The 24,959-nt window shown below is 37.8% G+C and overlaps 2 protein-coding genes and 1 pseudogene across 3 annotated transcripts; 1 reads left to right on the forward strand and 2 right to left on the reverse strand.

Moving 5' to 3' along the window:
- LOC18591131 lies at nucleotides 544-4,165 on the forward strand (annotated as a pseudogene).
- Nucleotides 4,522-6,554, reverse strand: LOC18591132 (probable isoaspartyl peptidase/L-asparaginase 2). Its single transcript, XM_007017076.2, has 4 exons — nucleotides 6,113-6,554; nucleotides 5,601-5,834; nucleotides 5,340-5,426; nucleotides 4,522-5,244 (listed from the first exon to the last, which is right to left on the reverse strand). Exons 1-4 carry the CDS (start codon nucleotides 6,272-6,274, stop codon nucleotides 4,750-4,752), a joined length of 978 nt encoding a protein of 325 aa, XP_007017138.1. The 5' UTR covers nucleotides 6,275-6,554; the 3' UTR covers nucleotides 4,522-4,749.
- On the reverse strand, nucleotides 19,013-21,009 carry LOC18591134 (cyclin-D3-1). Of its 2 annotated transcripts, none has more exons than XM_018125972.1 (4): nucleotides 20,299-21,009; nucleotides 20,006-20,207; nucleotides 19,713-19,843; nucleotides 19,013-19,605 (listed from the first exon to the last, which is right to left on the reverse strand). In XM_018125972.1, exons 1-4 carry the CDS (start codon nucleotides 20,782-20,784, stop codon nucleotides 19,327-19,329), a joined length of 1,098 nt encoding a protein of 365 aa, XP_017981461.1. In that variant the 5' UTR covers nucleotides 20,785-21,009; the 3' UTR covers nucleotides 19,013-19,326. The 2 variants fall into 2 exon arrangements, with proteins under 2 accessions (XP_017981461.1, XP_017981462.1); XM_018125973.1 differs by having other exon boundaries at nucleotides 19,152-19,602; nucleotides 20,299-21,005.

Raw genomic sequence — 24,959 nt, forward strand, 5'->3', positions numbered from 1 at the left:
TTTGACCAATTAAAATACTGCTTATCTTGAATTTATATCCAAATTCATTTTGTTCAACCTCGACAAAAGTAGAATATATAATAAGAGAAGACTATTTTTCTTATGCATGGAATTTTTCATCCATCTTAAAATAAAATCCTATAACTCCAAACAAAACGAGATATAAAAATCAATTTCTAATTATAATGTTTAATTTCGATTTATTTGATTCCCAAATCAAACCACCGTGCATAATCCTCATTGGTAGGAATTATATATACAAGTATAGAAAGATGTTAAGTATCAAGGAACTTTTTTGGTTTATTAGACCAAAAAATAATTTAATACATTATTGGACCATCTTGTATTTGATTCTCGGGAACAATCAATCATGAATTCTTAACATATCTTTACAGAATATACAAATTTTAATCACAATAATTAAGTGAATGCCAAACTTTTTTCTTTTTTTTTACCTGCTATTGATTTTTCTTTTCAGTTTGACTTAAACCTCATTAAAAATTGACACACAAAGTTTTATCTATACTGTAAACAAGACCGTCAACGTGTGAGAGAAAGCCAGCGAGACAGAGAGCCACCAAAGCCATGTCCGCAGTATCTTCATGGAACCTCACGCTCTCTCCCAACAAAAATATCTCTCTCTCCTCTCTCGTGGCGCCCGTCTCTTCACTCTCGCGCCATCTTTCCTCGCTGCCAAAAACCCAGAACCCTCATAGTCGTGGCCACAATCTTGAAGGCCAAACCCACCGTCCTCGTGGCCGAAAAGCTTGGTGACGCAGGTATTCAACTACTTAAAGCTTTCGCCAATGTGGACTGCTCTTACAACTTAAGCCCGGAAGAGCTTTGCACCAAGATTTCGCTTTGCGATGCTTTAATAGTGAGAAGTGGAACCAAGGTTACTCTGGAAGTGTTTGAGTCATCAGGCGGGAGGGTCAAGGTTGTGGGTAGAGCTGGTGTTGGGATTGATAATGTCGACTTACCGGCTGCTACGGAACAAGGGTGTCTCCTGGTTAATGCGCCTACAGCCAATACCATTGCGGCTGCGGAGCATGGGATTGCTTTGCTCACTGCTATGGCCAGGAATGTTGCCCAAGCTGATGCTTCTGTTAAAGCTGGTTTGTTGTTTCTATAAATTGCATTGCGTCTCTTTTTTTGGATTGGTTTATCGGGGGTTTGTTGTTTTTTTAATGTCATTTAGGCATTTCTTCAAGCGTATTTGGGTGTTGCTATCAACAGAAAAAAATGTTTGGAAAGTTTAAATCTGAAAATGAAAATACAAGAAAGAACGAATGACTTGAAAGTTAAAAATTTTGCTTTGTTCTTTTTTTTTTTCTAATATGAGTAAGTTGAGCGGTGAATTGAGTTTGTGGTGATACGAAGTTGAAGGCTTTAATTTCAGTGTTGCTAATTTGACTTCTTAATGCTAAGTAGAAGTTTGGTCTGTCCAGGGAAGTGGCAGAGAAATAAGTATGTAGGGGTATCCGTCGTGGGGAAAACACTGGCTGTAATGGGGTTTGGGAAAGTTGGTTCAGAAGTAGCTAGGCGTGCTATGGGACTTGGCATGCATGTAATTGCACATGATCATTATGCTCCGGCAGGCCGTGCTCGTGCAATTGGAGTGGAGCTGGTTACCTTTGAAGAAGCATTGTTAACTGCAGATTTTATCTGCATGCACATGCCTCTCACCCCTGCTACATCAAAAATGTTCAATGATGACGCTTTTTCTCGAATGAAGAGAGGGGCTCGAATTGTCAATGTTGCTCGTGGTGGAGTTATTGATGAGGAAGCTCTACTACGGGCCTTGGATTCTGGGATTGTTGCTCAGGTTTGTGCGTATAGTCAGTTATATACTACATAGTTGGCGAGTAAATTAATGTTGGTTTTGTGCAGGCAGCACTTGATGTGTTCACAGAAGAGCCCCCTCCAAAAGAAAGTAAGTTGGTACAGCATGAAACTGTGACTGTAACTCCTCATCTTGGTGCTAGTACCACGGAGGCTTCGGTATATGCTTGGCCATCTATTTTGGCCTCTGTCCTTTTACTTCATCATATCTTTGGCTTTACAGCCTTATGATGATTGTGTGATCAGGAAGGTTGCTGCTACAGCTGTAAATGCCCCCATGGTCCCTGTTCAGTACCATCTGAAATTTTAAGTTATTCTTGTATATACTTTCTATTTGGATAATGATGGTAATTGGGCTACCCTGTCTGATTTCAGAGTGTTGATAATTGATCTTACTAACATAATGCAATCATTGATAACTTGATGGAGCTAGTCAACAATTTTCTTGGATGTTAATCTTTGTTTGGCAATCATGTGCATTTCAACGTTTCTTGTTTTAATTCACAGGTTCAGTCAGAACTAGCACCATTTGTTGCACTCACTGAGAAGCTGGGCAGATTGGCTGTGCAGTTGGTTGCTGGTGGAAGCGGTTTGAAGTTTGTCAAGGTGACTTATGCATCTGCTAGAGGTCCAGAAGATCTTTGATACTCGGCTGCTACGAGCTACGGTTACCAAGGGTCTGATTGAGCCTATTTCTGGTGTTTTTGTCAACTTAGTCAACGCTGACTTCACTGCTAAAAAGAGAGGACTTAATTTAACGGAAGAGCGTATTGTGTTGGATGGTTCACCTGAGAATCCACTCGAGTTCATTCAGGTTCAAATTGCCAATGTGGAATCTAAATTTGCTGGTGCAATTTCTGACTCTGGTGAGATTACAGTGGAAGGAGGAGTGAAGGATGGAAAACCCCATCTGACCAAGGTTGGATCCTTTGGTGTCTGTGTAAGCCTGGAAGGCAGTCTTATTCTCTGCAGGCAGATTGATCAACCTGGTATGATTGGAAGGGTGGGCAGTATACTAGGTGAAGAATTGCACCCAGGAAACAAGCTGTAATGACCATTGGTGTGGATAAGGAGCCCAGCGTAGACGCATTAAAGAAAATAGGAGAAATTCCAGCAATTGAAGAGTTTGCCTTCCTAAAGTTGTTATATAGTCGATACCATCATGCTCGGGTCTGTTTATTACTAATTTGGGCACTGTTCTGATTGAATTCCAACCGCTTTATTGGTTGGATTGTCAAATACCTGAAATTGCAGGTAGGTGCCTTGAAATGTTCCCTTTTCACTTAAATTAATATTTCTCCTACGCTTGTTGAGTAGTGTGCTCTGGAGTTCATGAGGAGCACAATGTGGAACACGTCTATCAAAATTTACTGTCAGGAAGTTCAGCATGGATTTTGTTGCTTTATCAAGATTTTACATGCATATTGCAGATGTGCAACTCACATTACGCAAGCCTAAACCCAAGTTCTAAGGTACTGTAGAAGCAACTAGCACAATCTTTGACTAAATTTGGAATCTCGAGTTTCTATTCCCTAGGCTCTTTTGGTAGCTGTCCTTTTAGCGTGTGGAATCTGGACACAGTCATATGTGGCAAATTTGAATCTTCGATTAAGATATAATTTCTTTTCTTTTGTTTCGTTTGTTGGATTCGATAGATGCAATGCAAGCAACGGGTGGAACAGGGGCACTCAAGACGCGCCAGAGTAAGAAACGAGGCACGTGTCCAACAATTTGGCACAAATTGCCACCGCATGTCGCACATGAACGTGTCCCAAATGAACATTGAACGGGCTATTCCAGTAAATAGCAACCTTTGGGCAGCAGAGAGTCCATATTCATCCTTGTGTTTGACATCTTGTTTCAAATTAAAGCTTGCAACATGGAAACAAAGGTATATAATTGGCTCCCCTTCTTTAGTTTTCCTTTGGTTGATAGATACTCAGGCTCTCAGCCAGCATACATTTTTAGCAGGGAACCAAAGAGATCAATGAACAAGGAGCAGTAGAAACCAGGGTGGAGACTGCAGATATACAAGCACCGCCGGGGGAAAACAAAGAACCCAGGATGAAGGACATGGAAGTGGTACACTTGACTCGCAATTCTGGCAACGAGGGTGGTGTCTTGGCTGGTTTAGCTGAGGCAGTAGCAAACGCCTTTCACTCCGCCAAGGATGCCATTTCAGGCCGTAGTCACGGTAGTAACAAATGAGTGATTACATGTTTCCACCCGGGATCATCAATTATGTATGCCTTTGAGGTAATAAATAAACAAGTTTCAGTACATGGAAATGACCATAGAAGGGGGTAAATTTTAGTGGTTTCAACTTTCAATTTTGAATACAATATGATAATATTAACCAAGGGGTCATAATTGACGCATGAGAGAAATTAATATCTCACTACTTCACATGGCCATTCGTTTGTCATGTGAGGTCGGCCATTTGAAGGGGATGGGTATTTCTAAGTGGCCGTTTTCCTTGGACTACAGCTGACAGAACCAGAATACAATTAGGGTAACTTTCGAAGGCAAGACGAATATTTAAGGTACATTTTTGGCTGTCCCACTCAAGATTCCCTCCAAGATTTAAGTCCATTTCCCTTCATTTTAAGGTAAAAAAGAATTGCTACTTTAAAGGAAAAAAATGTCTCGTACGCACAAGGATCTGATGGCAATAGTAGACAAAAGTCTAAAGCACCAACATGTCATGATTGATTGATATATGATACTAGCAAATTACAGTCCCAAAAGATTGGTCCTAATTGATTATTATTCGGGCATTTCAGTTACACAGTGCTTCACTTAATTTTGACCAAACAAGAGATACTGAGGAGTACATGAGCAAAATCACGGAAAGCAAATTCCCCTTGGGCCGCCTACTGCTAAAGGTTTAGCGCAAGCCGAGGACATTTACCACACACCAACCTCCATGAACCCATCCTCAGTGGCGCAGCCTCTGAACATCCCAGTGGTGTTAAACCCACAAGCTACCTCACCATTCTTTGACACAGCAATCAGCCCAGCTTTTCCTTCATCCAACCTATTTTTTATCACATAATCCACCGCCTCATGCAGATTCAACCCTTTGTATTCCATCACTGCCGCTACTTCCCTAGCCAGGGTGCTGCGGATGATCGCCTCTCCTTCCCCAGTGCATGACACCCCACACAAGTCGCATGCGTAGGTTCCCGAGCCTATGAGGGGCGAGTCACCGATCCTTCCCGTCATCTTGTTCATGAGTCCACCAGTGGAGGTGGCTGCAGCACACCGGCCTTCCTTGTCAACGACCACGCACCCAACCGTCTCTGGAGCATAAACGCTGATCGGAAGCCCGTTCATCTGCAAGGGACTGTCCATAGCTGCGCCGGCGCCGCAAGTGCCAATAGTTGGGATACGGTAATCAAACTGGTCAAAGGACAAAACCGAGTAAGACATGGTCCCACCACGTGACTTGCTGCATCAATGTCATTTCATGGAAATTAATGGGAAATCAAACGTACCAGGATTGAGTTTGCCTCTTTTGCCAACTTAAGCATCCCCACATTGTCTTCCGTAATGAAGTATTCATTGTCCACCAACTCCACGCCCTGCACAAAATCCAACCCATTAATTAAAAATATAAAGAGCAAAAGAGAAGAATCTAAACTTTCCTGTCACGCGTCAGAACATGAAAGCGTGTGGCTAAGCTATTCAACACGTGGATAACGGAATCCAAGATTCCGTGGGTTTGGACAATAAGGGCTAAACTGGTAAACTCAAACCTGATTCCTAGCGAACTCCTCGGCACCCGAGAAGGCCAGATAAGAATGTGGTGATTTATCCATGACAAGTCGGGCAAGAGAGACAGGATTCTTCACCGTAGTTAAACCCGACACAGCACCACATCTCCTCTTTGGTCCGTCCATAATGCTGGCTTCCATCTCCACGGTTCCATTCTCCGTGAGAGCAGATCCACGCCCGGAGTTGAACAAAGGATCTGTTTCCAGTTCTCTCACCTAAACCAAAACAGAAGCCAATTTTATCATTCCAGAAGAAAACGACATCAACAAAATAATCTCTCCCATTAACATATAAACTAATATCGTCACCATCATCGTTTTTCTCCAATAAAAAATAAAGTGAAAAACGATGTCTTTGCGTTTTCTTCATATTTAATACGGTAAACATGATCAAAGCAAAAAATATTACGACATTAGAATTTCATTAACTGAATATACAAGGGATGGAAAAATAATGAAACGAAAGGAATTGAAAATAAGAAAAAGGGACATACGACGAGTTCTACGACGTCAATGGCGGGGAGATTAGAGCGGAGAGCAGAGATGCCAATATTAAGACAACGTGTGAGGAGTCTTTTAGCCTCCTCTTGCCTTTCTTTAGGGAGGTTTGGGTCCACACCAGCGCCACCATGCACTGCGATAGCCCAGGCTCCCATTTTTCTCTCCGTCTCTTTTAACTCTCTGCCTCTCGCTCTCGCTCTCGCTCGCTTCTATGAGCCCACCTTACTACCCTAAAACTAACACCTTGGTCCCTTTTTATAGACTCTCACGGACTTGAACCCTCTTAGAGTTGAATTTTAATGTAAATTTCAAGTTCAGTTGTAGAATCAGGGTAGGAGGAATCTATCTCTTTTTCTGGTCTCTTCCCTCTATTTCTCTTCTCTCTATTCCGCTTGTTTTCGAGGAGAGCAAGGTCATTTATGAGGTTTTGTCAATAATAGAAGCATGGGACACACAACCCTTTTTATAAGGTGTTTCTTAAATTTTTACTATTCTGACTTTTAGGAATTTACCATCTTGCCACTTTAATTTTTTTTTCTTTTGTTCTTATTTGAAGTAAATACGACAGCATAATAAATAATTTAACTCCAACACCTAATAAAAACAAAGTAAAAGGATGCGAGAGAGAAAGAGAGAGAGATAATATATTAAATTATTTAAAATTGGGTTTTAGATTGTCCTATACTTTGATATGATTTTTTTGAATAGATTCTTGTATAGAGAGTTGGGGAAGACAAAAGAAAATTGTATCGAGTTCCTCCCAAAACTTGTCTACATCGCTTATAATTAATCATTTCTAGCCACATACCAGGGGAAAAAAAATTAAAGCTACTCCTATTTGCAAGGATTAAGATGTCTAATTAATTTGAGAAGCACTCATTTCCATGAGGTTGTCCATTAGACTAACTAATGATTTTTGCTTTTTTATGTGGGATTTGCATCACTTCAAGGTTGGAAGTGAGAAGGATATGACAGAGAATACCTAGTTTTCAGAATAGTTATGGGAATTGGGAATACAAGGAAGAAGCTACAATACAAAAATTGATGATTCCACCTTTGATTCATCACGCCATTTAAATCACCCAATACCAGCAAGATTTAGCATTAATTGCCTTTAATTTGAATTTATGACTCCTAAAAAATATTCCCATTTAGGAGGGACTTACGTGCATGTATCGGTTCTTTGTTGGTATACGAAGTGTGTAATAATTTGGTTGAATGAAAAAGGACAATCATCATTAAAAATAAATCAATTTTAATTTATCACATTTAATTAATTAATTAATTGAATTTCAACTTGTACTTATTTGTCTGCCTTAGAGTTCTTGTTTAGAATAAGTACCATTTAAAGAAAAGTTAATCTATGAGGTTTAATAAAAATGTAAAACCATGTAAATAAGAGTTCTAATAAGATCATAAGAACTTAGGTCCGCGACTTCTACAACAATACTTTTTTAAAAAATTTGACATGAGCAAAATTTTAATATTTTAAAGACATCTTGACAGCTAATGTATAACTAGTGTATAGTATTTTTATTTTCAATAAAAAAAAAAAACGTTTTCCATCAAGCCAAAATTTGAGCAGGCTTGATAGGGTTCGTGCATTGCTTAAGCGAGTTTGCTACTTCTAACTCCAATCTTCCTAATTTGAATAAAGCTGACTACTTTAATTATTGATGATAATAAGTAAAAAAATTAAATAAGAAAAGCCGAGGGAAAGGGCGGCCATTTGGCTTTAGCAGGGTTTGAAAACAGAGAGGCCAACAAACAAGCAGAGAAAAGCCCTGGTTTTAGGTTCAAACTTTCAAGTGGTCTAGCTGACCTTACCCCACGTTCTCTAATTATATAAAAGCCAACCTGCTAGGTTCAGGGTGGCTGGGTATAGGCGGCGGAAAAGTAAAAGTCTTGCGGGTCCCATGGTGGCTGGCTCCTGAGAGTGGGGGTTTCTATTCTAATGCGAATAAATAAATCATACTCATCACCATTATCATCATCATCATCATCATAATAATATGATAACAAAGATAAGATTGGTGATTGGTTAGATTTGCTTAAGATTGATGACTAATTTATTATATCATCGGATATGTGCATAGACCGTACACATACCTAATTCAAACGTTACTCAAAACAAAAGGAAATCAAATACAGATCAAAGCGTACATTTGACAGCCCAGAAAACTGTAACAGAAAGGGACGGCACGTCAGCTACACGATGTCTCAGTGTTCAGCTTCCTGACTAAACGCAGACGATAGACATCAAATTTTAGACTTGATTTGGTTCCTTTGCACGTAATAGATTAAATTCTAGGACTTATGGTTGGAATTCTTTATTCTGTTTTACAAGTAATATAAGGTTTGTTATGCGAAAATTATTACAATTTGGTGTAATTAATGAATATGTGAACAGGGATAGGCGGAGATCGTACAGCAAGTATGCCGGAATATTTTGCTCCTAATTCTGACCGCCTGAGGAAGGTCCGTTGAAAGATCAGTTTCACATGCCCTTTTTGAGTATGCCATTTTGGCATTTTTGTCTTTTCCTTTTGTTTTCCGCTTTATGGAATATAATACGAATGCACACTACCTTATAATTACAACCAGAATTTTAGCTACTCTGCATGGATGGCAGGAATATGTGAAAATGGATGGTATCCACTTTGTGGTGTGTATATGAATGCAATCTACTAATCTAGTTAAGGATGAGGTTCTAAATTTGTAGTGTTCATATCCTTATCCAAATCCGAGAGAAAGAGTAAATTTGTTATCCATTTGTAATAAAAAAAAAAAGGTGTACAGTCTATAATCAACATAATATATATAAGGTCATATTTCACCATGAGGGGCCAAAAAATAGTCGTTTATTTGTCATAAAATCTAGCCATTGACCAACACAAACTCTCTCTCCATCATCTCCTCAATGTATAAGGTCTCCTAGTTGCCCACCTGCCCCAAATTTGGAAATCTCCAATGAACCCAAACTGTTCATGATCAGTTGTCTTGTCGTTGAAACTTGAAGCACTTGGAAATCTCACAGCCCATGTTTCCGTGAATTGTGACCAATTTTCATGTTGGAGAAAATTTCGAAGTGGCATACTATATATAAATCATCACCCATTGACGAGTAGTGCATTAACCAAGCTAAGCCAAAACCGACCACATAAATCCTATAATTGGAAACTAGCATATTGGAGTGTGGCGTGAAATTTGAGTCCCTAGTGGCACACAACTGTTTTTGTAGTAATAGTCAATGGAGCATCAAGGGGTGACTCAAAGCACAGTAAAGTTTCTTGGATGTTTGAAGTTCACGTGGGCCATCAAACTCAAGAACATTAGGACCTCAAGAACACGGCCATGTTCTTCTTCTTTCTTTTTTATATATAGCACGTTCCAGTTTTTTTTTTTCTTTTTTCTGCGAAGAATCTCTAGTTCTACAGCTATTCCAAGAGAATTTACTACATGTCAAAACTTAAAATTAATTTAGCCACACTGTCAACTTCAAAAGATACGTTAAAGACGCAATCTTGGGCTAAAACTTGATGCAAAGGTCGTTGTGTGGAGTGATGAGGAGCCCATGGCACCAAAAGAGGTGATTTATTAGGAAAATGATATGCAACAGTTGAAATGCATTGAATTGGGAAAAAGATAGTGGCAGCCACAAGTGTAAAGTTTGATAGCGATTTGTACTGAACATCCATGTACTCCCTTTGATCTAAGACCTCAAAACGACTTTGCCTGTTCTCCGTAGTCAATAGTTACGCAAGCGGTAAAAAGGAACAAAACCACACAATTGAATAATGGAGTTAAAACCGTAAAAGTAGCATTGTTGATGCTTGCATGAACGTAAGAAAAAGCATGAGGTCCAAGTTTGAGTTGATTAAAATCAACAATGGGTTACTATGCAGATCGCATAACCAAAAACTTTTTTGACAGAGAGCCAGAGCCAATGATACAGAGGCGTGCTGCATGGTGATGGCCAAACAAAGGAGGGCAAACCCGTCAAAAAGGGATATGGTGGCCGTCACATCTTGCCACAAGCTCTTGGAATCTTCAAGATTCTTTCTTTCTCTCTCTCTCTCCAATGGAAAGGACACAGCATTGTGCGCTCCAAAAGATTCGCATCACGGGTTGGTGTCAGTCGGGATCTCCACTTCTCCCGCTTGGGACATTGCCTGCAAAATCACTCAAACTTCATAATGTACTTTTGACTCTTTTGTACCAGTCAGCAGGAGTAGTTGATAAGACTTGTAGGGAGGCAACATTTTCTTTTTAATTTTGGGTCATTTGGTACTCGTCTTATTAGATTTGTGAAAAATTAAGAATAATTGATGACACTAGTCAATAACAACCCTAACCTTGTGGACGTGAGTATAATTAACAAAGCCATTATCTATAATATTTTACTCACAAATCAATGACATGCGTTTTTATTTCCTTTTTATTCATAAATCAATTATGATTTAAAAGTCTTTTTTTCTTTTGTCAGGCCGATTTTCAGGCCAACGGGAGTCGTGGATAATTTTAGCTCGAGACTTTCGCTGACATATCGGTAGTACGGTCAATAAAATCCATCTCTCAAAAAAAAATCTTTTAGAATAATTCCTAAATCACAACAAAATTAAAATTTTCATTGATAGTATAATCCTCCACAAAAGAAATAAACCCACTTAAATTGAACACAGAAACAATCGAAAAGGAAACCACAACCAAAATTGAGGTAAAGCGAGTTGACTCACTTACTCAAATTAATGCAATTACCCTAAAATCAAACAATTAATGAGACTCTCCAAGGATTGCAGCTCATAACAGCAATATCACAAACACATCAAATGCACAATCATAAAACTACTCGCCCATGTTTCCATATCTCTCCTCTTTCCGACTTTGATGAATTGTTTTGTTTCCCCTCAACCAACATACAACGCATCCTAATGTTATCACTTGGTCATTCTCAATGTTAAAAAGTTCTAGTGAAGATCGAATTACTCGGTATACATACGTAAGCTGTCATAAAACGGGACATAGTGATATAAATAAGTAAAAGCAAATGTGTTAGGAAGTGGTGGAGAGAAAGATTGAAACAATTGGTAGGTGCTGTGGCAGATGATGACAAAATGTAGAGCATAGGGGAATGGCAAAGTAAGACGAAGAATAAGACGAGGAAAGACCTCAGTAGGAGAGAATTTGAGAAAAGATGATTGGAGAGGATGTTGTCCATTTGAGCAAAAAAACGTCTCCAAATGAATTGACAAAACTTCTATATAAACTAAGTAGGAGCAGTTATTCCGTAACACTTACTGAAAAAAAAAAAACACACTCCAATGCGCATAATGAGGGGTAGGAGTTTTCTAATAGATATGTTGAGGTCACTAATGGTAATGTGTGTCACTTGTTTTTTAGGGGAGGGAAAAAGCAAAAACCACTCATAGTTTAAACAAAAAAAAAATTAAATTGAAGAATTTTTAACTATTTTCATATTTGAATCATCAAATCAAAATCTTATAAATTTTTTAAAATAAAATTAATTCATGAATTTTGACATACATTTGCCTGGATTTCCTTTCATTGTTTTCATGATAATATAATTATACATTTTACTCATTTTGATGGCTTTCAATATAAAAATATAATTTATAAATAATTTTATATAATGTTAAGAAAATAATAAGTTAATAATAAAAAATAATGTATTTGAAATAATAAACCAAATCATATGCTAGTTTGTCCGTTCTAAAATATTCTATCACCGAATCTCTAACAACCAAGAAACACTTGTGCAAAGGTAAAAGTGTTGGCTCATTTCTGATGGCATAAATTTCAAAAGACAATATATGCCCTCAATGAATCCTCCGAGAAACAGCCTCGTACCGCGAAAAGCAAATTCTGAGCATCGACAAGTGGCTTGGTTGTGATCCATATATTTGCAGGGAACCAAATGTGGATTTTAAATTGATGGATCACATTGGGTGTCTGAAAGGTAGCCCACCACTAGTACCAGAATGGTTTATGGATGGAAAAGAGACGGTTCTTATTGCATTGGTTTTCAAGAATATTCAAGTTTTCAATGTGTGAAATTCGTGATTGAAAAATGCTGTACATGCAGCATGCTTTTAATTTTAAGGTGACCCAAGAAAATGCTGTGGTTGTCACGTTTTGTCTGCATGAGTTATTATTCAAAAATTAAAATTAAATATGGAGGTCCCCATGGTACGGGAGCTAACGTTCGTGATTGTGATCAATCCATCTTTCGTGAGTTGTCACAGTTGTACATGTTGGGATATTTTAATCCCCCTGTTTCTGGTTACAAGCTTTTTGTCCATAACAAGACTCTTCTGTAATACTCACAAGGCTAATGTGTTATCAAAGTAACGAAGTAATCGTCTTACATAATTAATAAAATAAAATAAAAATATATCTACATTTACAAAATGCATAAATAATCGTTTTCAATTCAAACGGTTAAGTTTTTATACTCACATATAATGACAGAGGTATACTAGTCTTATTAAATTAGTATACTTTAATTTTACTGGTTTACAATGACAACATATATCTTAATCTAAAATTAAAATATCTTTATTCTAGTCTAACTAGAATTAAAATTAAAAATTATACTTAGACTCATTTTCCCATCTCTCCAATTACGTTAATTGGGGGACATGCTTAGCATTTTTTTTAACTAATCTCTCCAAATTTTTATATAAATACTAGATGTTGACGATCACATGTTACGATTTTATTAAATTGTTAATACCAGTCCACGAATTCAATGAAGGGAATTTATCAACCGTTTATAAAACCAACTACGAACTACACATGATATTTCTATCACACACATTAAACGTTTTCTTTTTTCTTCTCTATTCAAGTTTCTCTAAATCATTATCAAAAGTCTAAATCCCAAATGTTTAGCTCAACGATATCAGTAACTTAAAACATAAAACAACTCAGATGAAGAGAAAATCTTATATGACGTAAAACTGTATTGTTACATAAGTAAATGATATATATATATATATATATATATATATATATATATATAAAGTTAATTTTATTTATAGTTTAATTTAAATTAATTAATAATATTGTAATATAACCCTTAACTGTTATTATAGTCTAACAATGTAATAGTAGTGATATTTTATATAATTATCTTAACATTGCTAAAAGTGTTAAAAATTTACAAAAATATTTTGTATACAACCAATGGTGTTGCTATGATAAAAATTTGTTTAGAATACAAAGCTGTAATACCAGAATTTGGGGAAGCAAATTCGTTGTTTTCTTAAAAAAAGAATCCACTACTTATGAACCAATTACAACAATACATTTATATATATATAATTTGTTGACGGTCACACATATTTAACACTTTTTTTTTTAAGTCAAATTTCTCTCTGCCATTTCTTACCTCAATTCTAAAGATATACAAAATCGGTAGCGCTAAAAGTTTCAAAGTTTTAACAAAATATTTTGCATACAAGCGCATGGTGTTGTTTTAGTAAGTTTTTTTTTTGTCAGAAGTGTGATTTTATAATTTTTTTTAAATTAAAATTTGGAATATCAATGAAACGAGTTTGACTTTGATAAATTATGCTTATAATACCAGTAAACCATCCATGACTTGCATGAAGGAAATGCACAATTTTTTTTTTAATTAAAAAAAATGAATCGTTGTTTACAAAGCAAAGCATATTAAAACATATATATAATAAACCAGTATTAATTTGGTTGACACGGAAAAAAGAAAAAAGATATGGGTGATTAATCCTGGATATTTCCTTTTGTTGCTATCACTATCATTACTATATTTTTGGATCTGTTCATAGTCTTCAATAAGAAAAATGGTAAAACCAGGTAAACAACGAGAATTATCAAAGTAAGCCACTGTTAGCTTATTAGGCAGTAAAAACGTTAACTAAATAGAAAATATAAAGAGAGAAATGCTAAAAAAATTTCTATCCGATGGAATGTGACACATACATTCCATCTTTATCTAAAAATTTATATATATGGATATATTATTTACATGAAATGTCATATATGGATATATTATTTACATGAAATGTCACTACTTATTTCTCCACTTTCAAACATGTCTTTTTTTATATATATATTTGAAAAAGAAAATTCATATTGCTAGACTTATGATCACAATTATATAAAAATACTTTTATCACATATAGAAGCTTAATGTATGGAGTAGTTATATATTGATAAATATAACCCACATGTCCTACTACTAACTAAGGTTGAGTTTGGTATCAGCTTTATCGATCATAACCAACCTACTTTATTGTTGAGGAAAGAAACACAATTTCTTCCGCTCCCTTTCAACCAAGAAAATGCCGAATAACTCGTATTTCTGCTTTTTTAAGAAACTTTTGAAATGTCTAAATGTTATGATTTCAAATACATAAAAAGCATTTACAGATTTCAGTATAAAGCACCGTAAGCACAGTGCAATTTGTTTCCTTGTTGGTGTTGGGGTCGAATTCTTTCGTTCTGGATTACCCCTGGCTTTGGGCTGCTCTGCTCTAATTTTCAGCAAAGCTGCAACCAACCTATTTGTAGGCCACCCAACTAATCGGACCCAACCTCTATTTAGGTTGGGCTTGGGGGAAAAGCTTGTAACCTTAGAATTGAGTTTTTCTTTTACATCATGATGAAATGATACTTGATAATTTAATTAACTTGGATGGCAGTTTACATCATGAGGAACCCAGCCCATTCCGTCCTCTAGTTCAGGCTTGTGGAAGCAAGTAGCAACTCAAAGTTTTCTATGTTATGAGTTGAGATGCAGATGCTAGGTATGCCACTTGGGCCACAAGTTGAGCAAGTTATCGGTGGGATGGATATTTGGAACTTATTGTGATCCTGGCTCAAGTGCGACGAAAATACAATCATCAACTCTGAAGGGAGTTATTGGCAGTATTAAATGGTTTTGGGCCTGATCAGAATCACCTAAAAATCTACCAGTGTCTCTTTCTTTCTTTCTTTCTGCCTGTATCGAATCATTCTCACATACTGCTTGTCTTAGCTATAACCGTAAATAGCTTGAATTAGCTATAATTAACGCTCATCTCGTAAGACCCCACTGCGAATTTTGCAGGACCACTGTACGCCATTCACCGTAATGTCACAATCTGTCTAACACTAGATGTCTCCCGTTTGGCTTTTCTTTTGATGTTTTCCTCACTAGAGTGAGTGTTAGTCATTAATTTTAATTGCCCCAATTAGAAAAAAAAATATTTAAGAGAAATGTTACATTGTTCCAACTTCAAATCATCTATCTCATCTACATCTCTCTTTCATAAAAGTAAAAGCTCATCTTCTAATTTTAATCTACTTTCTCACATTTACCTTCTCGTCTCGGATAGATGACAGAGGGAAAAGATGTCCCCAATGGACCCCGTGTACGAGCCTGGCCCAATGGGTTGGCCAGAAATAATATAGATTGTCTTACCATATTATCTGTCCCCTCCATGCAGCACAGAATACAGATGGTTGATTAACATACAAAAAAACCTAAATGCAGTGCTGTCTTTTACCGTCAGAAGATTGATGAATGTTAAGTTTGGCATTACCTGAGATGGTGACACCAAAAATCAGACAGCCACAGCCACAGCCCATCGGATACTCATGCCGTGGTGCCCTCCACTTATCAACTTTCTTTCTCTCTTTCAGCTTTCTCTAGGGAAACCAAAAATAACAACCTTCAAAGAAAAACGAAAATAAAATATGTAAATCCCAAGTCTCTAGTTCAGGATAGAATTGTCAAGCATCCTCCACAATTACACCAGTCACGCATGGAATGTGCATCCCCTGGCTAGAGTGTTCCATTCCATTCCCCAACTCTCATTCGAATCTAGGCAAAACTAACATCCCACTAGAGTGGGCCTGCTCCACCAATATATACCCTGCCGGTCCCTAGTTATTTATTTGTTTGTTCGCTTTCTTTAAAGGGAGGTTATGAATATTTTCCCTGATTTCAAAACATTGCCTCAGTCATTACTGATACAAATTCTTGATTATTTTTTAATGCTGTCTACAGACTACAGCATGATAATGATTTAACATTTAAGTTTTGGCGCCAGTGGTTAATGTGTCCATTTCTTATCTTGTCTACATTAGTGTTTGATTCCAGGACTTTCGATATTGGTTCATCCAACAATACTCGCCAAGGTTTTGAGGTCCCCCAAGTTCGACCATATCCTGAAAAATTATGCACATTTTACATAAAGGGTCGAAAGAATTAGGTCTTATGTTAAGTATCGACACACTAATGGTAACTACTTACACAGTAACTGGCTTAAATCATTGTGACCTTTTGTTTGCAATGATTTCTGCAAATAATGAAATAATGAGCCGTCTACTTTAAGACTTTGTTCTAGTATAATCGACATATATGGTGAATTATTGACTTGCAATGGAACAGGAAAAAAGGCAAAAATTAATTGCAGAAAACAGAGAGAGCCAAAGTCTAGAATTGACAAACTTCTTTTACGGGACTGATAAGAACAGTAGATGCTGGCTGCATGTGCTTGCGGGTTTGCAGTTTACTCCAGCCTTCTTGAGGCCATCAAGGTCAGAATCCAATTTTTCTAGTCATTTTTTTTGGGGGGGGGGGGGGGGGGCGGGGCGGGGAAGGGGGTTGGTGTGGTGGGGTGGGGGGTGGTGCTGCATTTTTCTGAGCCTAACCATACGGCATTAAATATTAGAATTAACAAAGTCTACCAACAAATTGTTTCTTTTAAAGTATAAATGAAAGGCTGTGCAGCATAGCCCCACTAGCATGCATGGTCTGAAAATGACCATAATCTTTACCCAGGCAAAACGCAGAGGAGTGATGAGTCAATGTCTATGCTTTGATGGAGGGGATGATCAGTTTACCTAACATGGAAGTGAAGCTGCTTCCGCAGTGAATAAAGCCCGGTTTGTTTAAGGTTTTAAAAATTAACACATTAATGCTGAATAGGTCAAAAGGATGAGCTTTGGGGGTTTAAAAGATACACAGTAAATGACAATGTCCATAAAAGAAGAGAAGATGTTCACTGGCACCAATTTTCTCACTCTTTTTTAATGATCACTAAACCATATCTTATCATTTGTCTCTCTATTTTTTATTTTTTATTTAAAAAAAAAACACTCCTTTTTCTTTTTGGGTGGAAATACTACTCCACAATTCTACACTGCTAACTACCAAAAGCAAAGAACAAAAGATCAACAAAGACATAACAAACAAAATCAAAAGATATTGTCCCCCAATTTCAACATTCTCCACCTTTCACCTTTTTGCCCCTTTTTTTGAGTGTGTTTTTGGTGGATCTAATCGTGTATCTAAACACCTTTTAGTCTTCTGTTTTTGATGGGGGCTAAATCCCTGTAATTCCTTTCTAGCTGATCCCCTTCTTTACCTAATTCCTCCGTACGCGGCCTTGCATTCTCCATTGCAACCCTGGCTCCAACCGTGTATCACGCCTCATAAATATATGTACATGCATATTAGGTCACATTATAAACACCTAAAAAAATGATTAGTCACAGTCACCATCGAATTTCCATGAAATTGACACACTTTGATGGTCCATAAATCTACAAAATCTCAACACTATAGTTTATCATTTTGTTATGACTTGTCTCAACAAGATTAGGAAAAAATGAAAAAAAGAACCAAGTTTAAGTATGATTTGTTGTAAGAGAAACGCAAATTGTTATTAGGGGCACCAATACACGCGAGCAAGAACTAATGATACGGTCAATATGTGCGGAAATGAACCAACTTTACATTATATATAACCCCGACATTCGCGGTGCATAGTATATATATATATATTGCTAGATCTCATGATATAACTCAGTTTTAAGCAATTTAGTAAGAAATCTAGAGAGCTGTGAATATTGTAAGTTTGAGATTAAAGCCAAGTCATGATTCCCCCTTTAGTTTAAAGTGGTAGAAAGCACATGCAAAACCTTGTTGCTGCTGTCTTTTCTGCATCTTCAACAACTTTGAACCATGATAGGTTTAGTCCATTGAGAAAGATGGAGGGAATTCGCAAGACTTTGGGTGGGAAAAATCTTAAAAGTAAATGATACAAATTGATCATGGAAATGCTCTACTAGTTTCACTCTCTTCTTTTTCAAGGTTATCAGGACATGTATGCTCATGGACATGCCTTTCGTTGTCAAAAGGGTAGCTCTCATTGACTTTGCCCATTCCATCTGCCCCTGCTGAATATTCAAACTTACGCTTTAGGTGAGGTCGCAAAGTTCCTCTTACCATCTCCATTTGCTGACCAAATTGATGCTGGATGGAACAGAATCACTTTTATGCAAGCCCTTCAAACTTTCTACTCCACTGGCAAACAAGGAGCAGCTTATTTTTGCTCCTTTTTCAATGCAAAAGAAAATTAACAACCATGGTTTAGGGTATTACTATTTACTATTTTACAGAATATCAGAATGGACAGTGTTACAGCTGTTGGCTCTCCAGCCCTACTCAGGTGGTCACCAGGGCTAAATTTCAAAACAAAATGAGCTCTTCCAACGAGGTCAAACCCCAAAATTATTTAGTCACAAAATTTACCCTCACAAACTGCCAGTGGCCGACAGCATGTTCCTCCCTTCACATGTACAAACAAAAACTCTTCCCATGTACTTTCAATCCTCCCGCTCTTTGTTTCAGCCCTCCACTCAACCATTTTGATTTCCCCAGCGTATTTAAATCCAAAGATATACCTACACATGTAGTAGTATGTATGCGCATGAATAAGCAGCTCCGTATGTATTTCAATCATGTGTAAGAAATAAGACCAATGAGGGCATAGTTTATTAGAAATGTGACATTTTATGTTTTGATTTATTTTGAACTAGTGAAATTAACATTATGTTCATAAAACAAAAAGGCCTAACATTATAATGCAAGGACTCTGCATTGCTATGTTCATATTTGTTTTTTTTTTTTTCTACTTTCACCCTGATAAAATGCAAACCATCTCTGCTTCCAAATCTCCGCACCAATCACCCTAAAGAGACGACCAAGAATCAGAAACTGAAGATCTGACTCAATTGGGGGTTTCTGAATTGGAAAATGCAGAGATGGTAAGCAATTTAACTTGCATCATAAAAAAGAACAGCAATATTATTACATAAGACTATTTATAGTCCAGGAGAGGTAAAAAAAGAAGCGAGGACTTGAAGAGGGAAATTAGCGAGGAATGCTGAGAAAGTCTGAAGGATCATGGCTTAGCCTTCGCAAAAGCTGCTCTTGTTGAGATCTGCTCTTCTTGGACACAGGCTCAGGTGAGGAAGACACAGATGATGCCGCTGCCCAGGAGTCGTTTGAGCTATCAGAACTAAACGACAAATCCATTACGCCATTTGGGCTTCCTGGAATGGAGCTAAACCTGCGCTTGTTTGATTGGTTGCCTTGGACTCTTGTTGCCAATTCTATTATCAACTTACAGCATTTATCTACCTTCTCCTGCTAGAAAGATAAATCAAGATTAAGAACCAGGATGAAATTTTGCACATTCAACATTGAAATTAGATAGATTGACAAACTTATTAAAAGCATTTAAAGGTAATCAATACCTTATCGATTCCCAGGATGCCTAATAGCTGGTTTTGGTATTCTACTCTAAGATTAGGTTCTACACTATCCACAACGTGCAGCATTGTAGCAGTGGCCATTACAGAAGGAAGGTAGCACATAAACCTAGAATCTGCCAATGAATTTAACAGGGATTAAGAAAAAGATGACAATTTGAAAAACAGAGAAAACAAAAGAATTGATCTTTATTTCATTTATACAGACTACAGAGTTTATCCAGTTTAAGTCCAATTGATTTGATAAACAAAGGAAAGATTTCTGTTTTGGTGCTAACCTGAAATGACAGAGAGCAGAATGCGGCCACATCTCCTAAGAAATTCCCAACAAAGATGGTCCTTTAGTCCAAGCCTCCTTGCAATGTAATCAAGAAATGAAAGTGGGGTTACAGGGTTCATCTTCCATTGAAGAGTGGACAGTACCAAAACCTCCATTCTTTGGATAGCTTTGGCTTCAAACACATACCTGTTCTCCTCCACCTGAACAGATCAACAAAAACACCACATTAATAAGCCGAATCAAATGACAAATGAATAAAACTACAACAAGCTTAGTAACAAAATAACATACTTGTAGATCCAATAGGAGAGGAACTTGGGTTTCCTCCACTTTGGCTGCAAGAGAAAGACAAGCTACAGCAGCTAGTTGACTCATCCATGGCTTCTCATTTTGGAACCGGAAGCTAAACAAGAATCTATCAAGATAGTTGACAGCAAGAACAGCAGTTAGAGCAGAGAAGGAATAGTGAGCATTGACTTTTAACATCCATTCCACAGCTTCACGGCGAGCCCCAGCTGGATTCCCATTGGTTTGAAGGCTATCGTACAGTTGATTTTGCTCTTCCTTTGAAAGTAAAGAGGAAAGTTCATCATCTTCCCAGAATAAGTCTTGTTCTAACAAGATTGGAAAAGGGTTTGATTTATTAATCCCGTTATTGTAACAACTTTCTTCCTCTACCTCTAGAAAATGGTCTTCTCCGACTTCTTCGTCCCAATTCTCTTCTGAACAATAAAGAGCATCGACAACGAATGTAGGGTTTTGATGATTCAAAGCCATTTTTCTCCACCAAAGAATAGTTTTTCAGATCTTGGTTTCATTATAGAACAGAGAAGAAGATAAAGAAAGAGAGGCCAAAAGACTCAGCTTGAGGCATCTCTCTCTCTCTCTCTGAAAGAGCAGAGGGTTGGAAGAAGCGACCAGTAGCCAAACGACGGGCCTTTGTTTTATGGGTTTGCTCTGCTGCAGCAAACAAGGGTTACGACTTAGCAGTAGTAAGTAAAATTCCTATTTTCGGCTTTGTGTTTTTTTAATTAGGGGAAGTCTCGTGTCTATCGTCCCAGACCTGAATCATGGGCCATGCAGCACAATTACTCGACACGTGACATTCGGTACCTTTCATCTATGGACCCCATCAACAAAACTGGACCCGTTTCCCCTGGATTTTCTTCTCCTCTATTTTTTTTTTCTGAATTCTGATATCACCTATACATCAGAATTCTGTATATAGGTATGAGTGGGCCACAGGGAAGATATTCTGTTCTTTATATACTAGCAAAACGAGTTTTCATTTTGAACATTTTCCCTGTTTGAGCGGAAGGATGGCAAAGTACACAGAGCCCAACACACGAGAATTACCTCTGATGCAGTGCCCCAAAGACAGAAAGCAAAAGAAGTGATGAGACGAGAGCTTTTTCCAACTCAAAAATAATTAATTGCAGCTATTGGTGTAGTAAAATTTTATTTTATGTGATGAGCTGGATTTGTTTTGTGTTTTGGGAGTCTCACTGGTTGGATCTTGATAGAAGATACATGTTAGAACATCCACACAGCATATTAGGAGTGGTAAAAGTTTTGTTTTTTCTCTGGGAAAGATAGATAGAGGAATATCATTTATGGTTGCCCTGAAAAAAGGCTGTCATCTGTAATGTGCCGCAGAAGAAAAATTCATAAAAATTGACTAGTGGGGAAACAAATTCTATCAGGAAAAACAAATACAATTCCCCTATCCGAAGGTTAAATGAGGGGCTCCAGCCCGCAGGTCCTCTCCCTCTGATAATGATTTTTACACCTTGGGGGCCGGGTACAACAAAGTATTTTAGAGTGCAAAAACGCAAAAATCATTGTTTCATCATTTACCATGCAGCCACATTGTTCTGCTTTGACATTAATTGTGGCGTCTCACCACTTACTTGGTTAAAAGATGCGCTATGATTCTAGCATCTTTAATCATCTGTTTATGCCAGATACATCTCCATAGTTGTTCCTTTAAACGCAGCCACCATATACAAACAGAAAATCGCTATACGGAGAAACAGGGCAGGAGAAGCCATAAGAATCAACTGAACCGAATCCTGATGAGGATGATGATGGATGTAACTAAGAGAAAGAAACTGAGAAAAGTTATGCTTTTTCCATTCATTCAAAAGCATATATAGGGTTTTTTTTCTTTTCTAATTTGATAGTTGGAGATAGATTTTACTTGAACTCTTGTCTTACAAGTACTAGTAATACTCCAGAATTTAGATAGGAAAAGGGAAAATGGATTTGATTGACCACTGTACTTGAAAATGAAAACTAGTAGTTGTAGTCTGGTACTGGTAGATACAAATACTTTCCACATTTCTGGTGCTGCATGTGGATGTAGTTTTGACTTGATAACATCATTTAAACCGAGAGAAGAAAATAGCCATGAAAAAACTGTCAACATTGCTCACAATGCCAAGTTTCTAATTGGGTTTAGGGTTTTCGAATGGTCGCTCTTTCATCCATTGGACTCCTTTTCCCTTGTCAGTAAAATTCTAGCGAGAGAGACAATCTTACAAAGCTTTATTATCCTGTTGCTAAAGTTGGATACAAGCCATATATAATTACTATTTCGTATGCCATACCAAATGGAAGAAAACACATGTACAAGTAAAAACCCACCCCTTTTATTGAAGGAGTAAAACGGGTGGGGTGGAGAAAAGAAACACCCAAAGGCAGAGGCCAAAGCAACAAGTGCAAAATCTAACGATTCACGAGTTGTCACCCTCGCATTTCCAAAAATTTTCAACGCACTTGATGCTACATTGTATCCCTAATCCTATCCTTTTTACAAATTGGTACCAGAGTCTCGCAGAAAAGCAACAAAAGGCATGGCATGCGCCTGGACTCTAATCTAGTACTAGTAGTTCTTTTGGAGCAGGCCAATTCAATGGCAATGTCCAAAAGCAGACGCCAAACATTAGGACGTCAATGCCATTACATTTATTCTTTTACATTTCTTTCCTTCGGGATCATTCTTAAAAGATAAAATCGCAAGGATCACATGAAAGAATTATGGAAATCCAATAACACTTCCCCATGTCAATTTACTGCCCCTGCTCCACCAGGACATCTCAATTCCTGCTTTCTTTCTTCTCCTTATTTTTTCCCCTGTACGAAAGTTGCTCTGCTCTCTGCACTACTCTTATAACGGAAGCTTGAGAGAAACCCTGTTGCGTTTGACTTCGAGTTTCTCGAAAATTCTTCCAGCCATGCAAATCCAAGGGATAAAACCACAAATGAAAATGCCTCTTCCTAATTCTTATATGCTACTGTACGTATTATGGCTTATGGAGAATTGGAAATCCAATTGCTCTACGTTGTTGTTTAACTTAGAGACGCGTGTAGGGGTTTCCACCCTGATAGGTTGCTTTCTTTCTTTGCTTTTCTTTCACTCCTACTCCTACTACTTGCTTCTTTACAGGCTCGATCCCCGAGAAATGAAGCTCTTGAGATGACTTAAAAAGAAGGGAAAAAAACAAAGGGGGTAGGGGTGGGGCTGGGGTGGGTGGGTTAGTGCCAGCAGGTAAGAGTGAGACAGAAATCAATGGAGGATTGGAAAGGAAGTGGTAGCTATGGTGGTGGTTGTGTTGGTCTCCAGCCCACCCCACAAAACTGAAACCATGAAACTGAGCGAATGGGTTATCCAATTTGCGCATTGTCATCTCCCATTCATTGCCTCTGTTTTTTTCTTTTTATTTTTTTCCTTATTTTCTCTGGGGTTCCCAAAAAACGAAAAAACAGATACGATCAATCTTCATTGTTTCATTTTCACCAGCGTGGTCAAAGTCAGAGAAAGCCCACACCAACTTCAGAATCAGAAAGTGTGGCTCGTTTTTTCCTCCATTTCGAATCATACGCAGCAGAAAAGCAAAGCCTCCTTTATTGGGACTCATGAACCCATAAGCTTGCACCCTTACACCTATGCATCACTAGACTCACCGTACTGTTAAAGGCCAGGTGCAAGGATCACAAATCTAAAGCCCTTAACAGAAAGAAAGAAAGATGTTTCAACTTTGATCATCTGCATCTTCCTCCAGTGTTCACCACCAAATTATTGTACGCCCGTCTGTACCACGAAACCACCATTACGGGGAGCATTGGGGCCCACAATGGACTTTCTTCATCCAGCTGTGTAGTGGAGGTCCACCAACCCGGGTAGCCTGAGTCTAATCATCATACTTGTCCCCGTAAGCATGATTCACGGCATAGGTTACACCAGCTTTAGATTATTGTTGAGGGTAACTCCCGAGTCCGAAGAGGTGGAAACGTTATTGGTTGCAAGAGTTGACCTCCATTGCCTCCTTTGATCATTACTTTCAATCTTTTAGTCAGCAAGTCACCACTTACAATCAAGCAAACCAACTTCTGAAAAGAATTATTCATACTAGTATTTAATTTGATCATGCTACTTGCATTTATCATTCGACATTCAGGTAACAAGCTGTAGAAGGTTTCACTTTTCTTACTGGCAATTACCTAAAACTCTCACCTCAAGTCATCGCAAACTCAATTTAGATCGATTGTGCGTTACAATTAGAGGTAGTTCAAAATCTGTGCTTCTCCCCTTCTCTTTCGATGATCAACCTCCCAACAGGTTATGGTCTTACAGTTGGCATTGCAGCATTGCCAGTCAAGAAATCCCAATATCATTTCATTTACTTAGTCTCAAGGGCTTTGAAGGTCCAAAATATGCATAGCTTGAATGGGCTAGGGGACCAATGGGAATGTACTGCCGAATTTAAGGATGGAAAATAAATAATTTTCACACCAACCTAGTTTTGCTAGGCAGAGGAAGCAAAGCAGCCAGGCCGACAACATTGACACCACACGACGTCCCCAATAATGGACTCCTTTGCCCAGCAAAGTCTAGTTTATAAGTTGATTCTAGAACCATATAACTAATATTCACTTATATAACTGATTAA

The sequence above is a fragment of the Theobroma cacao genome, chromosome 8 (assembly GCF_000208745.1).
Source record: "Theobroma cacao cultivar B97-61/B2 chromosome 8, Criollo_cocoa_genome_V2, whole genome shotgun sequence".
Lineage (NCBI taxonomy): Eukaryota > Viridiplantae > Streptophyta > Magnoliopsida > Malvales > Malvaceae > Theobroma > Theobroma cacao.

Bases quoted from the DNA above. Each gene is read 5' to 3' on its own strand.
- LOC18591132 (XM_007017076.2), bottom strand. From the start codon at position 6,274: ATGGGAGCCTGGGCTATCGCAGTGCATGGTGGCGCTGGTGTGGACCCA. The intron at 5,835-6,112 runs GTATGTCCCTTT...GTTTTGGTTTAG, and splicing joins TTGACGTCGTAGAACTCGTC to GTGAGAGAACTGGAAACAGA. The intron at 5,427-5,600 runs GTTTGAGTTTAC...GATTTTGTGCAG, and splicing joins AGGAGTTCGCTAGGAATCAG to GGCGTGGAGTTGGTGGACAA.
- LOC18591134 (XM_018125972.1), bottom strand. From the start codon at position 20,784: ATGGCTTTGAATCATCAAAACCCTACATTCGTTGTCGATGCTCTTTAT. The intron at 19,844-20,005 runs GTTAGCACCAAA...ATTCATTGGCAG, and splicing joins TCTGCTCTCTGTCATTTCAG to ATTCTAGGTTTATGTGCTAC. The intron at 19,606-19,712 runs GTATTGATTACC...TTATCTTTCTAG, and splicing joins GCATCCTGGGAATCGATAAG to CAGGAGAAGGTAGATAAATG.